We start from the raw sequence: 20,335 nt of genomic DNA on the forward strand, positions 1-20,335 counted from the left end.
TAGGCCAAAACAGACCTGGAAAGGGCCCTTCCCCCTCCCCATGTCTTTTACTGCAAAAAGCCAAGACTTGAAGGCTGGCAATACTGTTGCAGTTACCTAGCAACAGGCCTGTCACTTGAGGGCATTTCTTTCTTAAAGCTAGGGGCACTGTTCCTATTTTGGGGGGAGAGGGTTTTAAATCCCATTTTTTATTTTTTTTTATTTTGGATTTCAGATTTTTCTGCAAACATGGGGCTTTTCTGAGATTTGTAGAAAGATGTGTCTTGTTTGTCCATGGCCCCAATCTCTGAATTTAAGTATCCATAGATAAGGCTGTGTTGAGAATTTGTTTGTTTTCTGAATATGCGTGTTCCATTCCATATTCCAGCTCTGTCCTGTCTCTTTAATCATAGCCTCATGGTTGGGCATTTTGTCCACAAGGCTATCTGTACTCCCAAGCATAAAATTCTAGGGCATCTTAAGGTACTGCTGGTGGAAAGTAAAATGTGGGAAGAACTACTTCTGCTCACATTTGACTGATTTGAGGTGTAATCATTGCTCTATTTTGCACTTTACTGAGTCATAACCTGTGTGTTGTCTTTTGATGTTCTTTATTGGTTGAAGAGGTTGAATTTTAATATTACTTTCACAGCAGAAAAGGGACTGTACATGTGAATGTGTGAAATATTCTATAATGGTAATAACAGGTAAGAATTTGCAAAATTCCCTTTAAAAGGAAGCCTGCACTTCAAAAATTTTGTAATGGCTTGGATTTCTGTTCTATTGATTTTAAGGTAGAAAATCAATGTTTATTTGCAGCCTATTCTAGCTGGGCATTTGTTCTAATGTTTATTATCACTGAAATACGATCAAGTATTTCGTTACAGTAATGTTTCCCTCTGATAGTTTGCCCAACTGAACTTTATATAGGCAGTACTTTATTGCACCACAAGCATTTACAGAAGGGGCTAATATCACACTCTCAGGTGAAGAGTTTTTGGAAATTTTAATTTATCAAAGTAAGCTGATATCTCATCCTTGACTCAGGAATGAGCCCATAGGATTAGATTCTTGTGGGAGAACAGTAGTAGTTAATAGAGCTATAGGGAGCTTTTAAAAAGCTTCATCAGACATCAGGTGCAGCACCCTGGACAGCTCCAGAGTTGACAACTTGCCCCGGTGGAGGTCAAAGCTAGGCTGAGTTCTTATATACAAGAGCAGATCTTGAGGACTCAATCATCTCTCCCTGCCTTGGTTAAGAATCTTCAGAGAGCTCTGGCTGACATCTGTCATACTAAACAGAACCATGAACATTAGCCACATCAAATGGATCCTAGTCTCCTCCTCTGTGATCCTCATGGTAGCACCTCTTCTACTACTGAACAAATTGCTCATTCATTTACATGCTATATATTAGAACTAGTCTTTATTTATTACCCTTTGCCCCAAACAAAATTGGCTCCCAAACAGTTTGCTGCAATTGAAACACAGTATGGATGACTAAAATGCAACCAGCACAAGGGTGCTGGCAGCACAACCCAAGTATCCTTTCTGGCTCAGAGCTCAGCTTCATTGCTGATATTCCTAAGTGAGGCCACCTTGTGACACAGGCTTGGGTATTTTTAAGTAGTTGTTGCAGGTCATGTATCACCTGGTATTGCAGAACCCTAGGGTAAAAATTCTGCTTTGCGCTCTCAAAGGCAACCATTTCTCCTTATCTAGCTATGACTGATAATACTCTCTCTGGGAAAAAATACGGCCTATTGGTGAAGGATAGCAAATCACAGGAATGCATTCCCAGAGTTGCCCATTGTGGTTATCTCCATATGCATCACCAGTCGACAACCTGCTCCCCATTTGTTTGCTTTCAGGGCAGCAGATTCCTGGAAGTTTCACAGTCAGTGTCAGGAAAGAGCTGGCACAAAACATGGAAAACAAACACTTTCAACATCAGCTTGCACTGAAATTAGTTATCTTGCTTCCACATAAAAGCAGGACAGACAATTGGTTGCTTGTTTTAAGAATATGAGTTAATAATTTATTCAAAAATTCTCATTTTCTCCAAGTCTCCTAACTCTAAGCTCATGTCTCTCTTCTTGCTGTTATCACAACAGTTTTGTATACAAAGATTTATCAGTTGTGCTGGGGATCTTTATAACATTTGAGTCCTGGCTCACGTTGGAGCCAGATAGAAAAACTGAGTTCTCCTTTTGCTATTAGAAACAGAATTGACTAGGACGGCACATAACAGGTAAGTTTCCTACACATTAAGTACTTGGGATACGTCTTCCAGAAAGATGATAAAGGCTAGCCAGTTGGGAAAGTAGTAATTTAGTAGGGAGTCCATTCAAACCAATATTCCAGAGTGCAGATCAAAGCTAAGAAAAGGAGATGAGAAAAAAAAGTCTTGAATTAGAAATGTAATCATAATCTTTGGTAAATAGTTGCCTGACATCACTGGCTATCACAATATATTATTATTATTCTTAGCCCTGACCTGGATAGCCCAGGAGAGCCTGATCTCAGAAGCTAAGCAGAGTTGGCTTTGGTTAGTAATTGGATGGGAGACCTCCAACGAAGACCAGGATTGCAGAAGTAGACAATGGCAAATTTCTTGTTAGTCTCCTGCCATGAAAACCCCACCCAGGGTCACCATAAGCCAACTATGACTTGAGAACAAGATTTCATTTTCATGCTTCTACTTAATAGGGTATATATTTTGACTTTAATGTGGTTATTCAAACTTCATGCTTGGTTTGGCAGTAATCGGAAAAAAGTACATTTCACAAAACTGCTTTGATATTACCACAATGGTGTTTCAACAAAAAGAAGCCAGATTTAAGATTTTGAGGGGGGGGGGCTAGAGTAAAAGCCTGTTCTTGAGTACATGCAGATGGCAAAAGACAGAATTTTGAAGCACTTTTTTGCAATGTTGTTGTTCTCTATATTACATTATAGTTATTCCAATGTTCTCAGCATTAGACAACACCTTTGCATTTTTAAAGAAGAGGGATTTATGCCATTGCCCTGCATTTTTAGTTCATAAGTTTATTTAACTGCTCATAACAATACTCAGAGTGTGAACTGCTAAAGAGCTGATATACATGCTCTGGAGGTATCCTTTGTGATCTAAAATTCAGTGGGAAAGAGTGGGATAGAATCTGCTTTTTCAGACCTTTCACTGAGGACTCGGTACAGGGATTATGCTGCTTATTGTACAGCATGTGTTTCAGGGAGGTTTCACATTGCTTTGTTACACATTTTCTTTTTTAAAAAATGACTATCTTTTAGGATCACTGAAGAAGACTAGTTGAAATGTCTTTAGTCTATATAATTTTATATCTATATTTATTTGGTCTGTATGATATTTTACGTTTATAGTTTTTAGTTTATATGCATCTAGTGTGTATATATATATATATATATATTCTTCTAGGATTGGAATTTTATTTGTGTGTGTGTGTATATAATTGTATGTATCTGTGTGTGTGTGTATAAAATAGTAATAGACCTTATCAGTTCTTCAACTTGTTTTGATTTACTAAAATAGAAAAGAGTCCAGTAGCACCTTTAAGACTAACCAACTTTACTGTAGCATAAGCTGTCAAGAACCACAGCTCTCTTCTTCAGATGCATGGAGGGTAAGAAGAAACTGTTCAGATATATAGGTGGAGAGGGGAGGAGGGAATAGATGCAATCAGTAGCTTCTGATAATGGGATCAGTTTGCTTCTGATAGTGAAATCAGTTACTTCTGATAATGAGATAACCATTCATAGTCTCTATTCAATCCAAGCCTGACTGGGTTAATTTTACATATGAATTCCAATACTGGAATATTGTAAATGTATGTAAATATAATATATGTAAATTTGCACAATATATGTTCATTTGACTCAGTCAGTTTTACATATGAATTCCAATACTGGAATATTGTAAATTTATGTAAATATAATATATGTAAATTTGTACAATATATGTTAATTTGACTCAGTCAGGCTTGGATTGAATAGAGTCTATGAATGGTTATCTCATCAGAAGTAACTGATTTCATTATCAGAAGCAAACTGATCCCATTATCAGGAGCTACTGATTGCATCTACTCCCCCCTCCCCTTTCCACCTATATATCTGACCAGTTTCTTCTTACCCTCCATGCATCTGAAGAAGAGAACTGGTTCTTGAAAGCTTATGCTACAGTAAAGTTGGTTAGTCTTAAAGGTGCTACTGGACTCTTTTCTATTTTGCTACTACAGACTAACACGGCTAACTCCTCTGGATTTTTGATTTACTGTTACAATCACATGTTCAACAGGTAGAACCAGTCACCATCACATTATGCAGGGCTCTGAAACACACCTCATCCAATAATGTGAAACAGTCTTCAGTTGGCATTGCAAAGCCAGTATATTGTAGTGGTTAGAGTCTTGGACTATGATCTGGGAGATTCAGGTTCAAATCCCCACTCTGCCATGGAATTTTGCTGGATGACCTAGGGCCAGTCACACACTCCCAACCTACCTCACTAGGTTGTGAGGATACATATGAGAAGATAGAACATAAGCTGTTTTGAGATCTTATAAACTGCTTTGGGTCCCCACTGGGGGGAAGGGCAGAACGTAACTGTTACTCAATAGGGCAGTAGCCCACAAGGCAGAGAGTTCAGTTTTAGTTTCATTCTCACTGTGTTCTATAACAGTTCAGGACTCTGTACTTTGGGCCTAAGTTGGCTACCACTTTACTTTTAAGACTCAAGTGTTCCTAAGTCCACAGTGTGATAACTAGGGAAGCTGCTTTCAAGTCATGTTGGATGTCAGTGGTTTTAAATGGGCTGTTTTTAATGGACCGTTTTTAATGTGTTTTGTAATTTAAAGTGTTTTCTGATTCTGAAAGGTCCTGTGGTCTGTAGATGACTGTAACATTAAAAAAACTCATATTGTTTCATTATCCTAGTTTTATTCAAGTAAATCAATGTAGCAAGCTAAGGATCTATTACAGTGATCCCCATGGGCACCAGAGCACCCACCGATGTGTTTCCTGTGGTCCCAAAGCAAAGCCTGGTTTTCCTCCATCTCATTGGAGTAGAAGGTGCTTCAGAAGATCGCAAGAGAAATTACCCTTTTATCTGCAGGGAACACCCATTTGGAAATAGCTGCCTTCATCACAGCAGGATCCTGGCTCAGAACCTCCCAGTATCTTCTTATTGGCCCCAGCTCCCATGGCAGGCAATTTTTGGTGATCGCCACGAGGTACCTGTTTTCAAAGATGCTTCCTGCAAGCCTTGACAAGGGTGAGAATCTTGCAAATAATCATTTTACCTTCCTTGGTACAGGTATAAATCCTGAAACAGAGATGTAAATTCTGTTCAACAGAGATTCGTTGATAAGGCATTGGTATTACACACTGCAATGCAGGATTCTCGCCACATGCTTGCTCTTCAGTTATGCCTTGTTGCTGCATTCATCGCTGCTGTTTACAGTAAGTAAATTGGAATGAAACCAAAATTCTATAGATTCTTGGATGTTTCCAAATCTAAAAATTCAATTTGAAGATGCTGATTCCAATCTGCCAATTAAAGATCTGAGAAAGAATTTATTTTAGAATTAGTTTTAGGATGTTACAAGCAGGGGGCCTGAAAGGAATCTCAGCAGGTAGAGGGATAATTAGGAAACTCATGCCGCCGCCCGCCCGCCCCCCGCCAATATCTCCCTCCAATATTTGCTAAGCCCTCTGGTAATGATTTCTCTCTCCTTATTTTCCGTAAGCTGAGTTCAACTTTCCCTCCCTTCTGGAACTTATTGTGTACTATCACCTTTTAGAGGGTTTTTCCCTTTCTGTTTGGATAATTTTTCTGTGTACCTAAGAAGCCCTCAAATATTCAAAGCCCTCTCAATGGTTAGAGGCGTATATTTGCTGCTTTCCTCACTCACACAGGGGCCAAGTAGTTTGCTGTTAAATATAGTGATGATTATTATTATATTTCCACCGTCTCTTATCCAGGGCTCAGCATAAGTAGCAGCTGAAGGAAAGAAAGCTAGTAAAGAAATGGTACTCTATGACTACAAATCCCCTCCCCCCACAAGGGAAAAATGGCACACTTAAATTGGTGCTTCTGAGTACCAGCGCCAATGGGTGCTGAATCAGGTCATGGTTCCTGTGTTCTGCACAGTGCAACACAGAGCTGATTTGGCATCTGATTTTCCTTTCCAGACAAGTTTGGACATGCCTGTTCGGAGCTGCCTTTTGTGGGCATTCCAGCTAATGCCCCCCTTTTTAATCAAGAGCATGCGTCATAGTGTTGCAACATTTCAGTGTTGGAACACAATGGGCAAGCTTGTTCTCCCCACACATACACACACACTTGTCACCGCATTAACTGATATTTCCAACCATGTGTACTTTATAAGAACTCCCTTCTGCTTGATTTAGAATTAGATTGGTATTTATTAGCTTTCTTGGCAAGTGCTTGGGAAAGCTCCCCTGTTTGCAAGAGTTATCTCCTGGTACATAATGTTAACACATATGAACTCATAGTGCCATATGCATGCATATCACCATATTGCCTCTTGGAAATTGCCCTGTACCTAACCTACAGCATCAATCAGAGTGGAGGACCACTTGGAAATTTAACAGAGGGTAAGTGGTTTCTCTTGCTCAACCAGAGTTTCTATGTATACCTAATACTGCACTTGTCTCCCGTAATGATAATACAAAACAGGCAGTTGAACTGAAAGTGAGTTGAATAAGAACATGCGTTGTTGGTTATATAGGGGATGATTTGGACCTACTGAGCATGTGCCACCCATTCTAATTCACAGGAAATGCCCAAGCTTTTTTGGCACCCAGGAGAACGATGCCTTTGTTACTACCACTCAATTCAGTGTAGAGAAAAATGAGAAGTCTAGAATGCACTTTGACCTTTATTTACTTGGCATTCAAAATGACAGTGTCAAAATAAATATAGATATTTGTACTGCTTTTAAAAAAACTTGTTCATAAATTTTAGAAGTTCACTTCTATCTAATTCAAGATGTTCAAGGTGTATAGGAAATCTGAAATTTGTTTCCAGTTACCAAATGCAAAAAGTCCTTCTACCTACCCTTTAAAACCAAAAATATCAACCAAGAAAGCCCTTTCCCTCTCCAGTTCAGTTTTTTCTAGCTCTGCACCACTATGATAGCTTTACATATTGAACTTCTGTCTACCCTGGCACCCTGCAAAGATCCACTCACATATTTTCTCTACCCTATCCATACATTCTTCTTGGAAGTACACCACAGATCACTTTTCCAACAACAATACCAGGTTGGGGGGGGGAGGGAAACCCTGAACAGGAGTAGAGGCGTGCAGACAAAAAGAAGAGATTGTACAGGGAACATGGAAGACTTTCATTTTAGCAAACTGTTTTCCAAAATGAGGGGCCTAACTCACTCTGCTATTCTCTCCTCCTTCCCCCATTTCAAACTCCTTTGAGGCAAAAGCCATTTCAAAAGCAGCAAACTCTTCTTAAAAGCTGGGATCAGAAAATGCCACATTGGAATGCTTGGGGACGGGTTGGGATCCAATCTACTCCAACAGCCAGATGGGAACTGCAGGGGAGAAGAGAATTAACCAGCCCATCTTGCTCAATAAGGTACAAGAGAAGTGGACATCCACCCAGGGATGGATGGGTGAATGTCCACTTCTCTTGTACCTTGTCTGTACCGGGAAATTGCCCTGTCTTACTGGCTTCATCTTGCTCAATAAAGCTGCCCTGGGTGAACTACCACATAGGAAAAACAAAAACAAAAAAGCAGTCACAGTCATAAAAGCAAAGAGATTTCTCCCAAAAAGTACCAAAGAGCCTGTAAATCTACTAAACTGCTACTGAAAGGAATGGGAAAGACAAGATGCCATCTCCAAGCCTGCCAAAGAGGAGGGAGTGCAAACGTGGCCAATCTCTTCAGTTCAAACTGTTGTTTTGCTGGGATGGATGTCCTGCTTGGCTTTGCTTCTCAGCCCCCCACATTTCAGTCCTGATGGGGAGGAGAAACAGCCAACCCCCAAGTGCAGTCCAGAGATGCTATACTCCAAGTCACAGCTGATTTATGGTGACCCTGTAGGAATTTCAAGGCAAGAAATATTCAGAGTGGTTTGCCATTGCCTGTCTCTGTGTAGCAACCCTAAACTTCCTTGGTGACATTCCATTCAAGTGCTGACCAGGGCTGACTGTGCTTAGATTCTGAAAACTGACAAGATTGGGCTAGCCTTTGCTATCCAATCAGAGCTATGCTTTACCTTTACCTCCCTGGAAACCGGTGCAGCAAAAGCAGGGAGAAAAAATTATTTCCTTTAATTTGTTTGCCAGTTGTGCTAACAGTGTAATTTGTTATCCCTTAAAGTGGGTTTCCCTGGGCAACTGCCTAGTTCATTTATGTGGTTAGCTGTCCCTGTTTATCCAGGTGGACTGTTCACATTTACACAAGTAAATGTTTAGGAGGAAAAAATCAAAAATCTCTGATCTGTTGCTTTGGGCATTGGAAATGTCACACACTGAAATTGTCAACAAGAGAAATATGAAATAATGCAACATGCCATTGGCTAGGTGCATTGTTAACCTGGTGAAATGATACACCAAAGCACTATACAGCCTATGTATGGGAGAGAATTTCAAAAACCTTTGAATATAATACAATTTCTTGACATCTGCTGCTTAGTTCCTCTTTGAACACTGGCCAGGTACAATAGTGATAAAAACTAGTGTTGTAGTCAGTTGTTTCACCTGTGTTCTGTAAACTAGTTCTCAGAATCTACAAGAACATACATTAGAGTGGAAATTGTGCAAAGTTTTATTAATTATCAGAGTTCAGTGCAACAGTGAACCTCTGCTTGTCCCAAAAAAATTTAAATGTTCATTTCAACCCCTATCTCCAGGTGAATGTAGCCTTCCAAACAGCTTATCTTTTGCTGTGCTAAGGAACTCAGATGAAAGAAAGAGCTATCCTATTGGAACCAATTTGACTTATCGTTGCAAGCCAGGTTATGAACCTATTCCTGGAACACGTCCTGTTATACGGTGCCTCGAAACTTCAGAATGGTCAGAAATCCCCCAGTTTTGTCAAGGTATCAGTTCTACCGCTGTCCATAGTAGTTTTTATGAATTGTGGATTGAAACACCTTTTGTAGAGATCCAAAGCTACTGGATCAGCAATTTAGCAATTTACTTTCTCATCTATATATTGTATAAAGCACTCCCAAAGCAGCTAATATGCTGTAAAATCTGCTGTATGCAAAGTTGTATAATAAACACACATAAGACCAAATATTTGTAGGTATTTTTCATCAAGGTTTAATCAGATCTAGGATATTGTACAAAATCTTGGGGAAGAATATAGTAGTTAAGAGAACATTCCTAAGCAGATCTATTCTGAATCCCATTCAAGTCTATTGAATGCTCCACGGAAAGTGCTCTTAGGATTGTACAATAAGTCATGGCTATGTTCTATAAAGCAAAAAATTCAACATCACTCTTTGCAATTGAATGAATGAGGCAAATTAGAAGGGTTCCTACAAAGAATACCAGTATGGTTGCTTGATCGGAATAATTGGTAACCCAAGTACCCAAAATATACACTGAAAGAGCATCTGTCTGTGTGCTACTTGAGTATTAATATTTACAGAGATTTCACAGAGATGAGGATTATACTTAAAGGAATCCAAAGATGAAAAATAAGCAATTTACCAAAAATATTAAAACAAGGGGCCTCTTCTCAAAATGGCTATTCAAGTTTGTTTCCTGGTCTCTAGAGGCATCTCTCTGAGCATATTCAGAATGCAATCCAAATGATACCACTGGCTGAATGCTGCCCAGGGGCCTTGCTTCCTATGGCTACTGGGGTCCTGTGGGGGAGTTGTCCCTGGTTACCAGGGGGAAAGCACCTTGTGGGAGAGGGAGCTCTTACAGCCCTCCCAAGTTGCAAATAAATCAGTTAAAGATCAAACTACCAGACTGTACTTGCTTTGTCCTGAATTGTTCATCAAGAAGGTCAGAGGATACCTTAAGGAGTAAAGCTACCCAGGACCCTAGATCAAGGATATGGCAGGTTAATTTTAAGGTTCACAAAACAAGGCATATAGCTAAGGGTGTTAGAATCATAGTGTTAGAATGGGCCTTACAGGCCAACTAATCCAACCACCTGCCCAATGCAGGAACAGCCTAAAGCATCCCAAAAAAGTATTTCTCTAGTTGCTCCTTGAAGACTGTCAGTGAGGGGGAACCCACCACATCTCTAGGCAGCCAATTCCACTGCGGAATTACTCTTGATTAAGAAGTTTTTCCTGAAGTCCATGGTGGGGGCAGGGGATCCCCTGCTCCCAGGACCGGCACCAGGATTTCTGGCGCCTGAGGCCAGGGGAAATATTGATTTGTTCTGTTTGGTGTAAATTAAATACCATTTGCCATATCCTATGGACTGCCACCCAAACGAATTACTTCTGCTTAGGGTTGCCAGGTCCCTCTACCCCTAGGTGAGAGGCCCAGCACCACCTACCTGTTCCATTTCCTTCTTGCGTGCATGTGCACTCCCAGCCCGTGTGATGAGGCCACTTCTGGGAAGTGATGTCATTGTGTGGGTTGCAGGCTGCCCTGATTTGGCCTGAATTGGGCCACTGTGGAGCATGGGAGCCCTCCTGCATCCCATAGCAGTCCAATTTGGGCTCAATTCAGCCTGAATTGGACCGCTGCAGCATGCAGAAGTGCGCCACCCGGGAGTGCAGCCCAGGAAGCACATTCCCCCCTCCAGCAAGGTAACCAGGGATGGAGGGTGGGAGTGGGGGATTTCCTACCCCAAATGGGGGACTGGCAACCCTACTTCTACTATCCCCTTCTTTTCTTTTCTTCCTTTCCACAGGCCACAAAAAAACAAGATTTTGCTAAAGCAGTTGCAATAAAACAATATGACAACAGTTGGTGTGTGAGAGAAAGCCTAATAGCAGTTTTGCAGGCCTAAAAAGGGTGGCAAAATTAAGTGGGAAAAAACCTGGGAGGCAGGTGATTTCAGAATTCACCCTTGGAATTTAGACACCCCCTCCCCCCGCTATACTAGAATCAATAATGTGTGAAGCAATACACCCTTCAGAAAGGCTGCAAGTCCCCCTGCAATCTCTAGCTAGGATTTTTGTCGTTGTTGGAAGTACTCCCTCCCAATAAAGTGAACAGTTGGGTGGGGGAGCCTAGACAGCCCAGAGGCCTGCAGGGGCTGGGTCTAACTCTGCTTCAGCCCTCCCAGCTGATAGACAGCAACCCTCAAATGTAGATAAGAAAAAGTATCTGCCAAATCACTGATCCTGGCACAGTAGAGCTAACACAAAAACTCTGCAGAGAGCCCGGATATTTTAAAGTTTTCACCTGTGCTCCCTTTACTTTTTACTTCATTCTTTTTTCCCCCCTTTTTTATTTTCTTTAGACAGCAACGTTTCAATGTTTCCTGGTTTATGCCATTAAAAAGGACAAAAGAACCCTTGTAAGTTTCTTCAGAAGTCAACTGAGGAAACTGAGGCACCCTCAGCTGATCAGATAATGAAATGTGGCATTTTTCTCGTGCAGAAATAAAAGACAAACAACACTTTGATTCAATTCCCTCAAAGTGTAAAATTAAAGAATCAAAGCAGTATGGAGCCAGAACCCATGAATAAAGCTGATCCGATCCTCATGGCTTGCATGCGTAGAAAGCCCAATGTAAAGTTCACCATAGGGAAGAGGCTATAATTTGCCTCTCCTCTCCCTGATTGACAGGGAGCTTAGTTTCCAAGCATGCCCCCCCCCCCAAGCAAACTCAACATCATCGTTATATAGAAAAGAGTGAGGCAAGCAAAACTCCCAAGCCATTGGGGGGTGGGAGCTGACACTACCTCAAGGAACATCACAAAAAGACTTCAATATTAGCATAAGTTCAATAGCTCTTCTTCTTCCCAAAGAAGTCAAGATACGATCCTGCATTTTAAAGAGTTGTGAAGTAGTTCCATCCTTTCAACATCTCAGTGCTATTAGGTAAGACATTATGAATAAGGGACTTTAAACAACTTATATATGCAGACAGACTTTTTGTGTCCACCAAAACAGCAGGTGTCTTAGCTCAGAGCTTATTAATATTTCCCGCCACATATTATACATAGATATATCCAATCCTACTCTGAATTAAGTAAAAGCAGCTAGTGGGAAAAGGTGCATGTACCTCATTTACATGGCTCATTAATTCTAAAGGTCCTTTATGGATTGCCTCCTTGAATCCTGACCATTCGGATCAACACTGTTTTTGTCCCCTTGAATAAAAATCTCCTGAGCTCTGTGACCATTTTAGATCAATTCTGCCTGGCTGTGTTTCCTTCATGGACCAAGTCTCGCTTTGGATCTACTCTAAACTCTATAAACTTTTCCTTACCCAGTTCCTTCAGTGTCCCCTCGCTTGCCTTTCTTTCCAAGCACCCACTCTCCTGCCCTCCCCCATGTCACTTTCTCAATCTTCTCTAAAGATACTTCTTTCCCCTGAACAACTTATTTTTCTAGATTTGCTCTTTTGCTGTCTGTAACTTCTAGCTATCCTCAAAGGCTCTGTATGTTTGACTTTGTGTGTGTGTTAGTGTCACTTTTGCTTGTGTCCAGTGCCATCACTCCCTATTGGGCATCTGCAATACTGGAATTTCCTTCTTACTTTCTCCCACTATGGAATATTTTCTGCAAGAACAGAACAGGAAGACCTCCCATGTGCCATCTCTTCAGGAACAGGTCATATAGGGCCAAGCTACACATGACGAACGACACTTGAACAGCAAGTGTATTTCTCCCTGTTCACTTGCCCTCCACTCAATCCACTTGCCATTCAAGTGTCATTCGTCATGTGTAGCTTGGCCCATAGTTCCATTTTACATCTACACTTATACTTCAAGAACACTTTAATAATCAAACACCCACATTACCAAACAGAAATTTGGGCTCATTTGTTTAGCATACGGTGGAAAACTACCTTCTGTAATTTATGGTGTGTTTGCAGGGCACCATTCCTATCTTCCCCTACATTTTCCTGATTGTGTTCTATTAATCTTTGCCCTAGTGACCATTCCTTTGTTGCTGCATTTTATTTTGACCAAGCCTCATGTTAGACCTTAAGAGGTTTAGAGAAGCTTTCACTTGTGCTTAGTGAATGGGAAATTGTGAGGTAAATTGGTCTTGTTGTTCTCTGTTGTAGTATGGTTATTACTTTCATCATTGTTCTGTATATGGCTTGTCGTGAGTTAGTAAACATTTTATGCTAGAAGCTCATAAATTGTTGAAGTGCTTCTTTTAAAATTCATAAAATGAAATTAATTCCCCAGTAGACAATTGCAACTTGAAAGAGTTATGAAATCTTTCTTTCCTTTGTAAGAGGTATCTTTGCCCCTGACAACCAGACATAGCCTTTTCACTGGACTCTGGTATACACAGAATAGATCTCAGCATAAAAGTTGCTGATACGTCAAATGCGGGGAGGGAATCTTTACCATATGATCCATGGTGGCTGGTTTGGTGCTACAGAGTGTGTCAACCATGTTGATCCTTCTGTTCAGATTTGTAGTTGTGGTCACATTTCTCATGGGAACAGAATTTCTTTTTTTTTTTAGAAAATTTTTATTGGTGAGTATACTTTTCAAATTCAATACATACATTCCCTCAATATCTAATTAACCCTATCCCCCACCCTTTTCCTCCCCCCTCTCTATCGACTTCCAACAGCTTTCCAACCCTTACCCCCTCTTATTACTTGATAATTCCCTTAGTCTAAGCACATTCTAATTTTTTTCCAGGTATTCTATCATATATATCAAATATCCTATCAATATAGCATGCTTCTATCAATTATACTATCAAATATTCTATCAGTATAATATACATCTATCAATTATACTATCAATATAGTATAAATCTTATACCCCTCAATATAGACCAGTATGATATAATATAATATAATATAATATAATATAATATAATATAATATAATATAATATAATATAATATAATATAATATAATATAATATAATATAATATAATATAATTTATAACAAAAGTCTTAGTTTAAACATATTCTATTTCGTTTAAACATATACTCTATCAAATATACTATTGTCATTATAATATGTATTAACATCCCTACTGTGCACCCTGCCACCAATGTGGCACCGCACATAGCACCATACTGCACATTCATTATATAATATACAATCTAATCTACCAACATAATAGTATATATAGTATGCCCCATCAGTATATTTGTTTAACTATTCCCTTATTCATATACTCTGATAAAGGTATTACTTACCATAACCTCCCTATCTTATTCTTTAAAAAATCAGTTCTAAATTTCATCCCTCTTCTGAACATCTCTCCTTGAAATTCACCTAAGTCTCAGGGCTGGCATCAGCACATGGCATGGTGGGGCTGTTTCAGGGCCTATAGCTTCTAGTGGAGCTCTCTCCTGCTGACTCCCTCCTCTTGCATCTCTTCTGATGCCAGCGCTCAGACCCTACCCACTGCCTGCTTGTGAGTACTTTGCCACCTTCACTTCCAGCTGTCCAGTGCTGCTGGAGAAGGGCATGTGGGTAGTGCACAAAGCATCAGCATTCCTGGTGGCCATGGCAGTGGCACTCCTAGTTGCATCCAGCACTATTGGAAAAGGATGTGCAGGCATTGTGGACAGCTATGACTGCAGGTGGTGAGAGAGCTTACAAATAAGACAGAGGAAGAACCCATGGGCAGGTGGTAGCAGATAGGTGAGAGGTCAAGAAGGAGAACCTAGTAGTGAACATAGGAGGGCTCCTGAGCATTCTCTGCCCAGGGCCCCCCAAAACCTGGAGTTGGTCCTGCAAAGTCTGTTTCTGCAAAGAAAAAATATTGTGGCACCTTAAGGTTTAACTATTGTTCTTTTTTTAAAAAAAAATGACAGCATTGTAATCCTAATCTTTCTCCTAGGAAGACATTGTCCTTTTCCAAATATAGAAAATGGCAAAATAGCAACTATGACTGACTTCCGGTTGGGTGATCAAATAACCTTTGCCTGCAATGAGGGGTAAGTTACTGCTATGACAACAGGTCTTAGTATACATGTTTTAGCACTCCTTTCCAGTAGTTGTTTATTTTTGCACATTGCCACCAGCAATGGGCATATGTTCCAATTTCTCCATATTACTTCCAGCAAATTAGAGAGTATGAAGAAGAGATTGCAGCCAATTTTGTGGGGGTGTGGTACCACCTTGTTAGGATTTTGTATGTTTGGAGTTTAGTATTAGTTTCTTGGGAATTGAGTAATTTTGAATAACAGATTTCTTTCCATTGGTCAGTTGTTATTATGGAACTATAGTCTTGCTGCCATTTTATCTGGTAATTCATTATTTTGGGTTTGTGTGTTTGGATTAAAATCTTGTAAATTTTTTTAGATAAAGCCTTTTCAAGTTGGTTCTGATTGTTCTAATATATGGTTGTTGTGGATTTTCTGGGCTGTATAGCTGTGGTCTTGGCATTGTAGTTCCTGACGTTTCGCCAGCAGCTGGGACTACAATGCCAAGACCACGGCTATACAGCCCGGGAAATCCACAACAACCATTGTTCCTTCCGTGAAAGCCTTCGACAATCCATTGTTCTAATATAGTCTCGAAGTTTGATTTGAGGTTTTGTAATATTTCCTTTAGTCTGATTTGTGTGGCCAAGTGAGAAAGTTGGAGATAAGAGAACTAGTGAATAGATTGATTTAATTTCTTTTCTAATTCCGTTTTTGTTAATATTTCTCTATTTGATGTTATATCTATCAGTCTTGTGATGTTGAGTTGTCTCCAGTAATTGCAATTTATTGGATCATTTCCAAATGGGAACCATTCTTCTTTATTTAAACTATAAACTACACACCACAACACAATAAACAACAAACATAGAGAACAAGAAAAAACACACAATTCTAAACATAACACACTAACAATGTTGCTCAAAGAAATTTCCAAAGCCCGTATGTTTTAATAGTTCTTGTAGATATGCTGTTTCCAGGGGAACAAAGGCCTTCTCAATGTCAAGGAGAATAGCTGCTGTATGTTGCTGTTTGCATGTTGCAAGGATGTTCAGCATTTTATAGATATTTTCTGTAGGATCTCTACCCGGAATGAATCCTGATTGATCTTGTTGAATGTATTTTCCTGTAAATGTATTTATTCTTTTTGTCATAATTGAAGTGAAGATTTTATAATCTTGATTAAGTAGAGATATTGGGTTTTTTCCTTGCTTGTGTATTACAATTATTGTGGCTATACTCCATGAGGGCGGTTGTAATCCACTTTCTAGAACGTCATATGCAAGCATTTGTTAGTAGTTGAGCAATATTAGCATTGAATTTCTTATAGAATTCTGATGGGAAGCTAGAATGTTAATTTCAAAAACAAAAGAAGATTTTTAAAAAACTCTATGAGGTTGGGTTTAGAAGGTAGAGCCAGTTTGGTGTAGTGATTAAGAGCGCAGGACTCTAATCTGGAGAGCCAGGTTTGATTCCCCACTCCTCCACTTGAAGCCAGCTGGATGACCTTGGGCTAGTCACGGCTATCTGGAGCTCTTTCAGCCCTGCCCACCTCACAGGGTATTTGTTGTGGGGATAATAATGACATACCTTGTAAACTGCTCTGAGTGGGCATTAAGTTGTCCTGAAGGGTGGTATATAAATCTAATGTTGTTGTTGTTGTTGTTGTTGTTATTTTCTTGAGCCTTCATTGATGTGTCCCATTTATTGTAATACAAGAGTCTGTAAGTGACAAGTCTTGTTATGACTGCCTATCCTGAAGATACATATAATGGCCATAGATATCCAGAGTGGTGTGATGTATAAAATTTTGGACTTGCTATGAAAGAAAGCTGTGTTCAAGCCATGAAGCTTATTGGCTAAAATTACCTCAGTCATAATCCTGTTAGGAGGATTAAATAGGGAGGAGAGATTATCTATGCTACCCTGAGGTCCTTGGAAGAAGCATACAGTATATCAAGAAAAGAACAATGGCTAAGTGGTAGAGCATCTGCTTTGGAAGCAGGTCCTGAGTTCAGTCCCTGGCATCTCCTGATAAAAGGATCTGGTACGAGGTGATGTGAGAGACCTCCTCACAAGATCCTGGATAGCTGCCACCAATCAAAGTAGGCATATTGACTTTGACAGGCCAATGATCTGACTCAGTACCCTGGACACAATGTATCCTGTGCATTGCACATATGGAGCATGGGCATGAGCATGCTGGCCCCGCCCCCAGCCTCCATGTGATCACTAGCTTGTGAGCACAGCTCCTATGTGCAGAGGTAGTGTCTGTGCATACATCCCCTCCCTGCGATTGGGGAGGCTGCATTCCCAGGGCTAACAAGAGACAGCTTCATATGTTTCATAGATACTTTCCATGACAGTTTGTCTTAAAGTAGTGACTCAGGCCTAGACAATACTTAGTGAAGACTATTGTGGTGGAGTGCCCCTCCCCCTCTTTTAACAGCACTATTCTATGAGGTATTGAATTGGACAGCAGTTTGTCTTCTACTAAGAAAAAGAATCTTGAATTTGGGCACTCTTTGTCACCTGAACTAATTCATAAAATATCTTGTGTTTTAGGTACAGATTAATAGGGCAAAATGGTGCTCGTTGCATGCTGCTGGCAGGCAGAGTTGTTTGGAATAGGAACCCTCCACCCTGCCAACGTAAGATAATCTATTCATTAAAGCCATTAAGGTTTGTCTCAAGACATTTCTGTGTAACATTTGTATTGCAAATGTTCTAGTATACTCAGGTTTTAATAATAATCTCAAGTATCTAAAACCCTGAGGTGCTGCCTAAAACTTTAAGTGGGACATAACTCTGTTGATCTCCATATATTGAGTTAGATCCAGTGATCCTTCAGCAGAAATCATTGATTGTCACAGATCTTTCCTATGTTCCCCTCCTCACAGCAGCCAATTCCAACCCCAAGAAGTTTATTTCTTCCACCTCTTCTGCCAGCACAGCTCCCACATGGTCTTCTGAAATGGGGCAAATAACTTTCTCCCAGACCATTTCTGTCCAGGGTAATAGGGAGGGGGTGTGGGCAGGCCTGAAGCTCCCTATGCAGATCCACATGAGGGGATTGAGGACAATATGCAAGTCACATATGACTTTGAAACTGCTCACAGGTCTGTGTGCTCTACCTGTTTAACTCATCTCATGGAAACTGACCCTTCACATTTTGAATAGCTTCTAGCCCAACATCTATGCATAAGTTAAAGAATGGCAATAATAGGGATGTGCACCTGAAAAAAGGTATTGTTTTAGATCTGGCTTTCTGGAAAGGGTGCAAATACTGGTATTTGGAGGTATTCAAATCCCCCAATACTGTTTTGGGATTTGAGTTTGGGTTCTTTCAGGATTCTGGAATAATTCAGTTTCCATTATTCCCTACAGGGGACTTGGGGGGAGGAGGTCTGAAGTAGAAATGGGCACGAACAGCATTACGAATGGAAAAAACCCATGAACAGCACGAACAGCAATGCGAATAAGCCATTCATGAGGCTCCATTCTAAATGAACAAGTGGTCATTGCAAGCCTCATTCATTGCCTTCGCCAGCTGTTTGTCAAGCCAGACAGTCTGAGGCCTTTCAATCAATTCCCCTGTCAGGAACTGAACTCTGTCTGAATGCCTTCTGGCTTTCCTTCTGGTTTTAACCCTTCAAAGTACTTCCAGAAGAGAGTCCCATTTTTGCCACTGTGAAGAGAAAATGACAACAAAGGGAAGGACCCATGGATCATGCCTTTCCCAGGGTGCAATTTCTCTGAAACTTGGGGGGTCTTCGGAGGACAGTGAGGACTGTGTCCCCTGCAAATTTGGTGGGTATTGGACATTGGGAAGTTCAGTTTGTAACCACTCAAAGTAGCTGCCTTCTAACAGGCAGTCCCGTTTTTGCCACTGTGAAGAGAAAATGACAGCAAAGGGGGGGACAGATGGATCATGCCTTTTCCGGGGGCAATCTCTCTGAAACTTGGGGGGTCTTTGGAGGACAGTGAGGACTATGTCCCCTGCAAATTTGGTGGGTAATGGACATTGGGAAGGTCAGTTTGTGGGGTGTTTAAGGGGCCCTGCCCTTTGCATGTGGCAGGAAAGGGCCCTTTAAACTATCAGCTGGCCTGCGGTGGAGGGAATTCCCCTTGCCCCTGCCAGCTGATAGTTTAAAGGGATCTTTAAGGGGCCATGAACAACAAACATGTTTGTGAACAGGGTCATGTTCATTACTGTTCGTTCTTCATGGATAGCAACGAACAACAAACAGCTTGTTCAGGGCCGATTCCAGACGGCCCTCTGCATTCTGAAACGTCGTGCGTCGTCGTGCAGAAAACGCGAAATATCGAGGTCGCGCAAAACTTGCACGAGAAAACGCGATATTTCGCGTTTTCCGCGCAATGATGTGTGACGTTTTGGAATGCAGAGGGCCGTCTGGAATCAGCCCAGGTTTTTTCCCATTCATGCCCATGTCTAGTCTGAAGTGGCTGTTTTTCATACAAATGACTCCAAAATTGCTGGGGTCCTAGTGCTGCCTGTCTACTAAAGATCTTCCCCCCTCCCCAGGTTTCAAGCAAGTTGGACCACGAGTCCTATTCCACGGGTCCTTGAACACGGTGCCCCTAGCCATCCTACTTGTCTCTGTTGTTTCCCATGGGGAAAACACAAGAGCAAGCAACCACTGGCTAAAAGCATCCCAGTGCAAACAGAACCAACAAACCCAACAAAATCAACATCAAAACAATAAGGGTTTGGGGGGTTATTTTCATCTAGAAAGTATCCAGGAGTATCCAGGAGTATATCCCTAGGCAATAGTCAGATTGCACAGGTAAGTGCACGCCAAAATGTACAAGCCAAGTTCATAGTTGATTTACAGGTTTATTTAAGCAAGGCATCCAATCCGAAGAATGCTAATAGCCCCATACAGAAAATCATCCAGAAGAGTGAAAGCCTGAGTTAGACTTTGATTAAAAGTGTGCAAAAACATACAGTATTGTCTATTGATAATAATTTTAAGGAAAAACATAGCAGAAAAACAGATCCCCCCCCCTATTTCTTCAATCACTAGCCTGGGATGTGCTCATTGCTGTCTCCTGTGCCCCAAAATGCCCAGAAAAGAAAGCTACAAAGAGATCAGCTTTCCAATCTACTCATTACATTCATTTGGGAAAGGATTTATTCTTCCATGGTTATAAAATATAGGCATCTCTTCAGGGAATCTTATACCAGTTTTGTAACCTACTGCATATTTTCTGGCATTTTCCATACTTTAGATCATGAATTTCCTATTTGTTCTTATTGTATTTGGAACTCT

The 20,335-nt window shown here is 40.7% G+C and overlaps 1 protein-coding gene across 4 annotated transcripts in view; it reads left to right on the top strand.

Moving 5' to 3' along the window:
- Positions 1 to 2,042: 2,042 nt before the first annotated feature.
- The window catches only part of LOC129329825 (complement component receptor 1-like protein), a 52,350-nt gene continuing 34,057 nt past the window's right edge, over positions 2,043 to 20,335 (top strand). The window contains exons 1-6 of one of the 4 annotated variants that reach the window (XM_054979493.1): positions 2,044 to 2,230; positions 5,108 to 5,266; positions 5,349 to 5,454; positions 8,890 to 9,078; positions 14,957 to 15,053; positions 17,607 to 17,692. In XM_054979493.1, coding sequence (XP_054835468.1) covers positions 5,385 to 5,454; positions 8,890 to 9,078; positions 14,957 to 15,053; positions 17,607 to 17,692 — 442 coding nt within the window. In that variant the 5' untranslated portion in view covers positions 2,044 to 2,230; positions 5,108 to 5,266; positions 5,349 to 5,384. Of the gene's footprint in view, positions 2,231 to 5,107; positions 5,267 to 5,308; positions 5,455 to 8,889; positions 9,079 to 14,956; positions 15,054 to 17,606; positions 17,693 to 20,335 lie in introns of all 4 variants that reach the window. The other 3 variants (XM_054979491.1, XM_054979494.1, XM_054979490.1) reach the window with 3 other exon arrangements.

Source organism: Eublepharis macularius, chromosome 5, assembly GCF_028583425.1.
Source record: "Eublepharis macularius isolate TG4126 chromosome 5, MPM_Emac_v1.0, whole genome shotgun sequence".
NCBI lineage: Eukaryota > Metazoa > Chordata > Lepidosauria > Squamata > Eublepharidae > Eublepharis > Eublepharis macularius.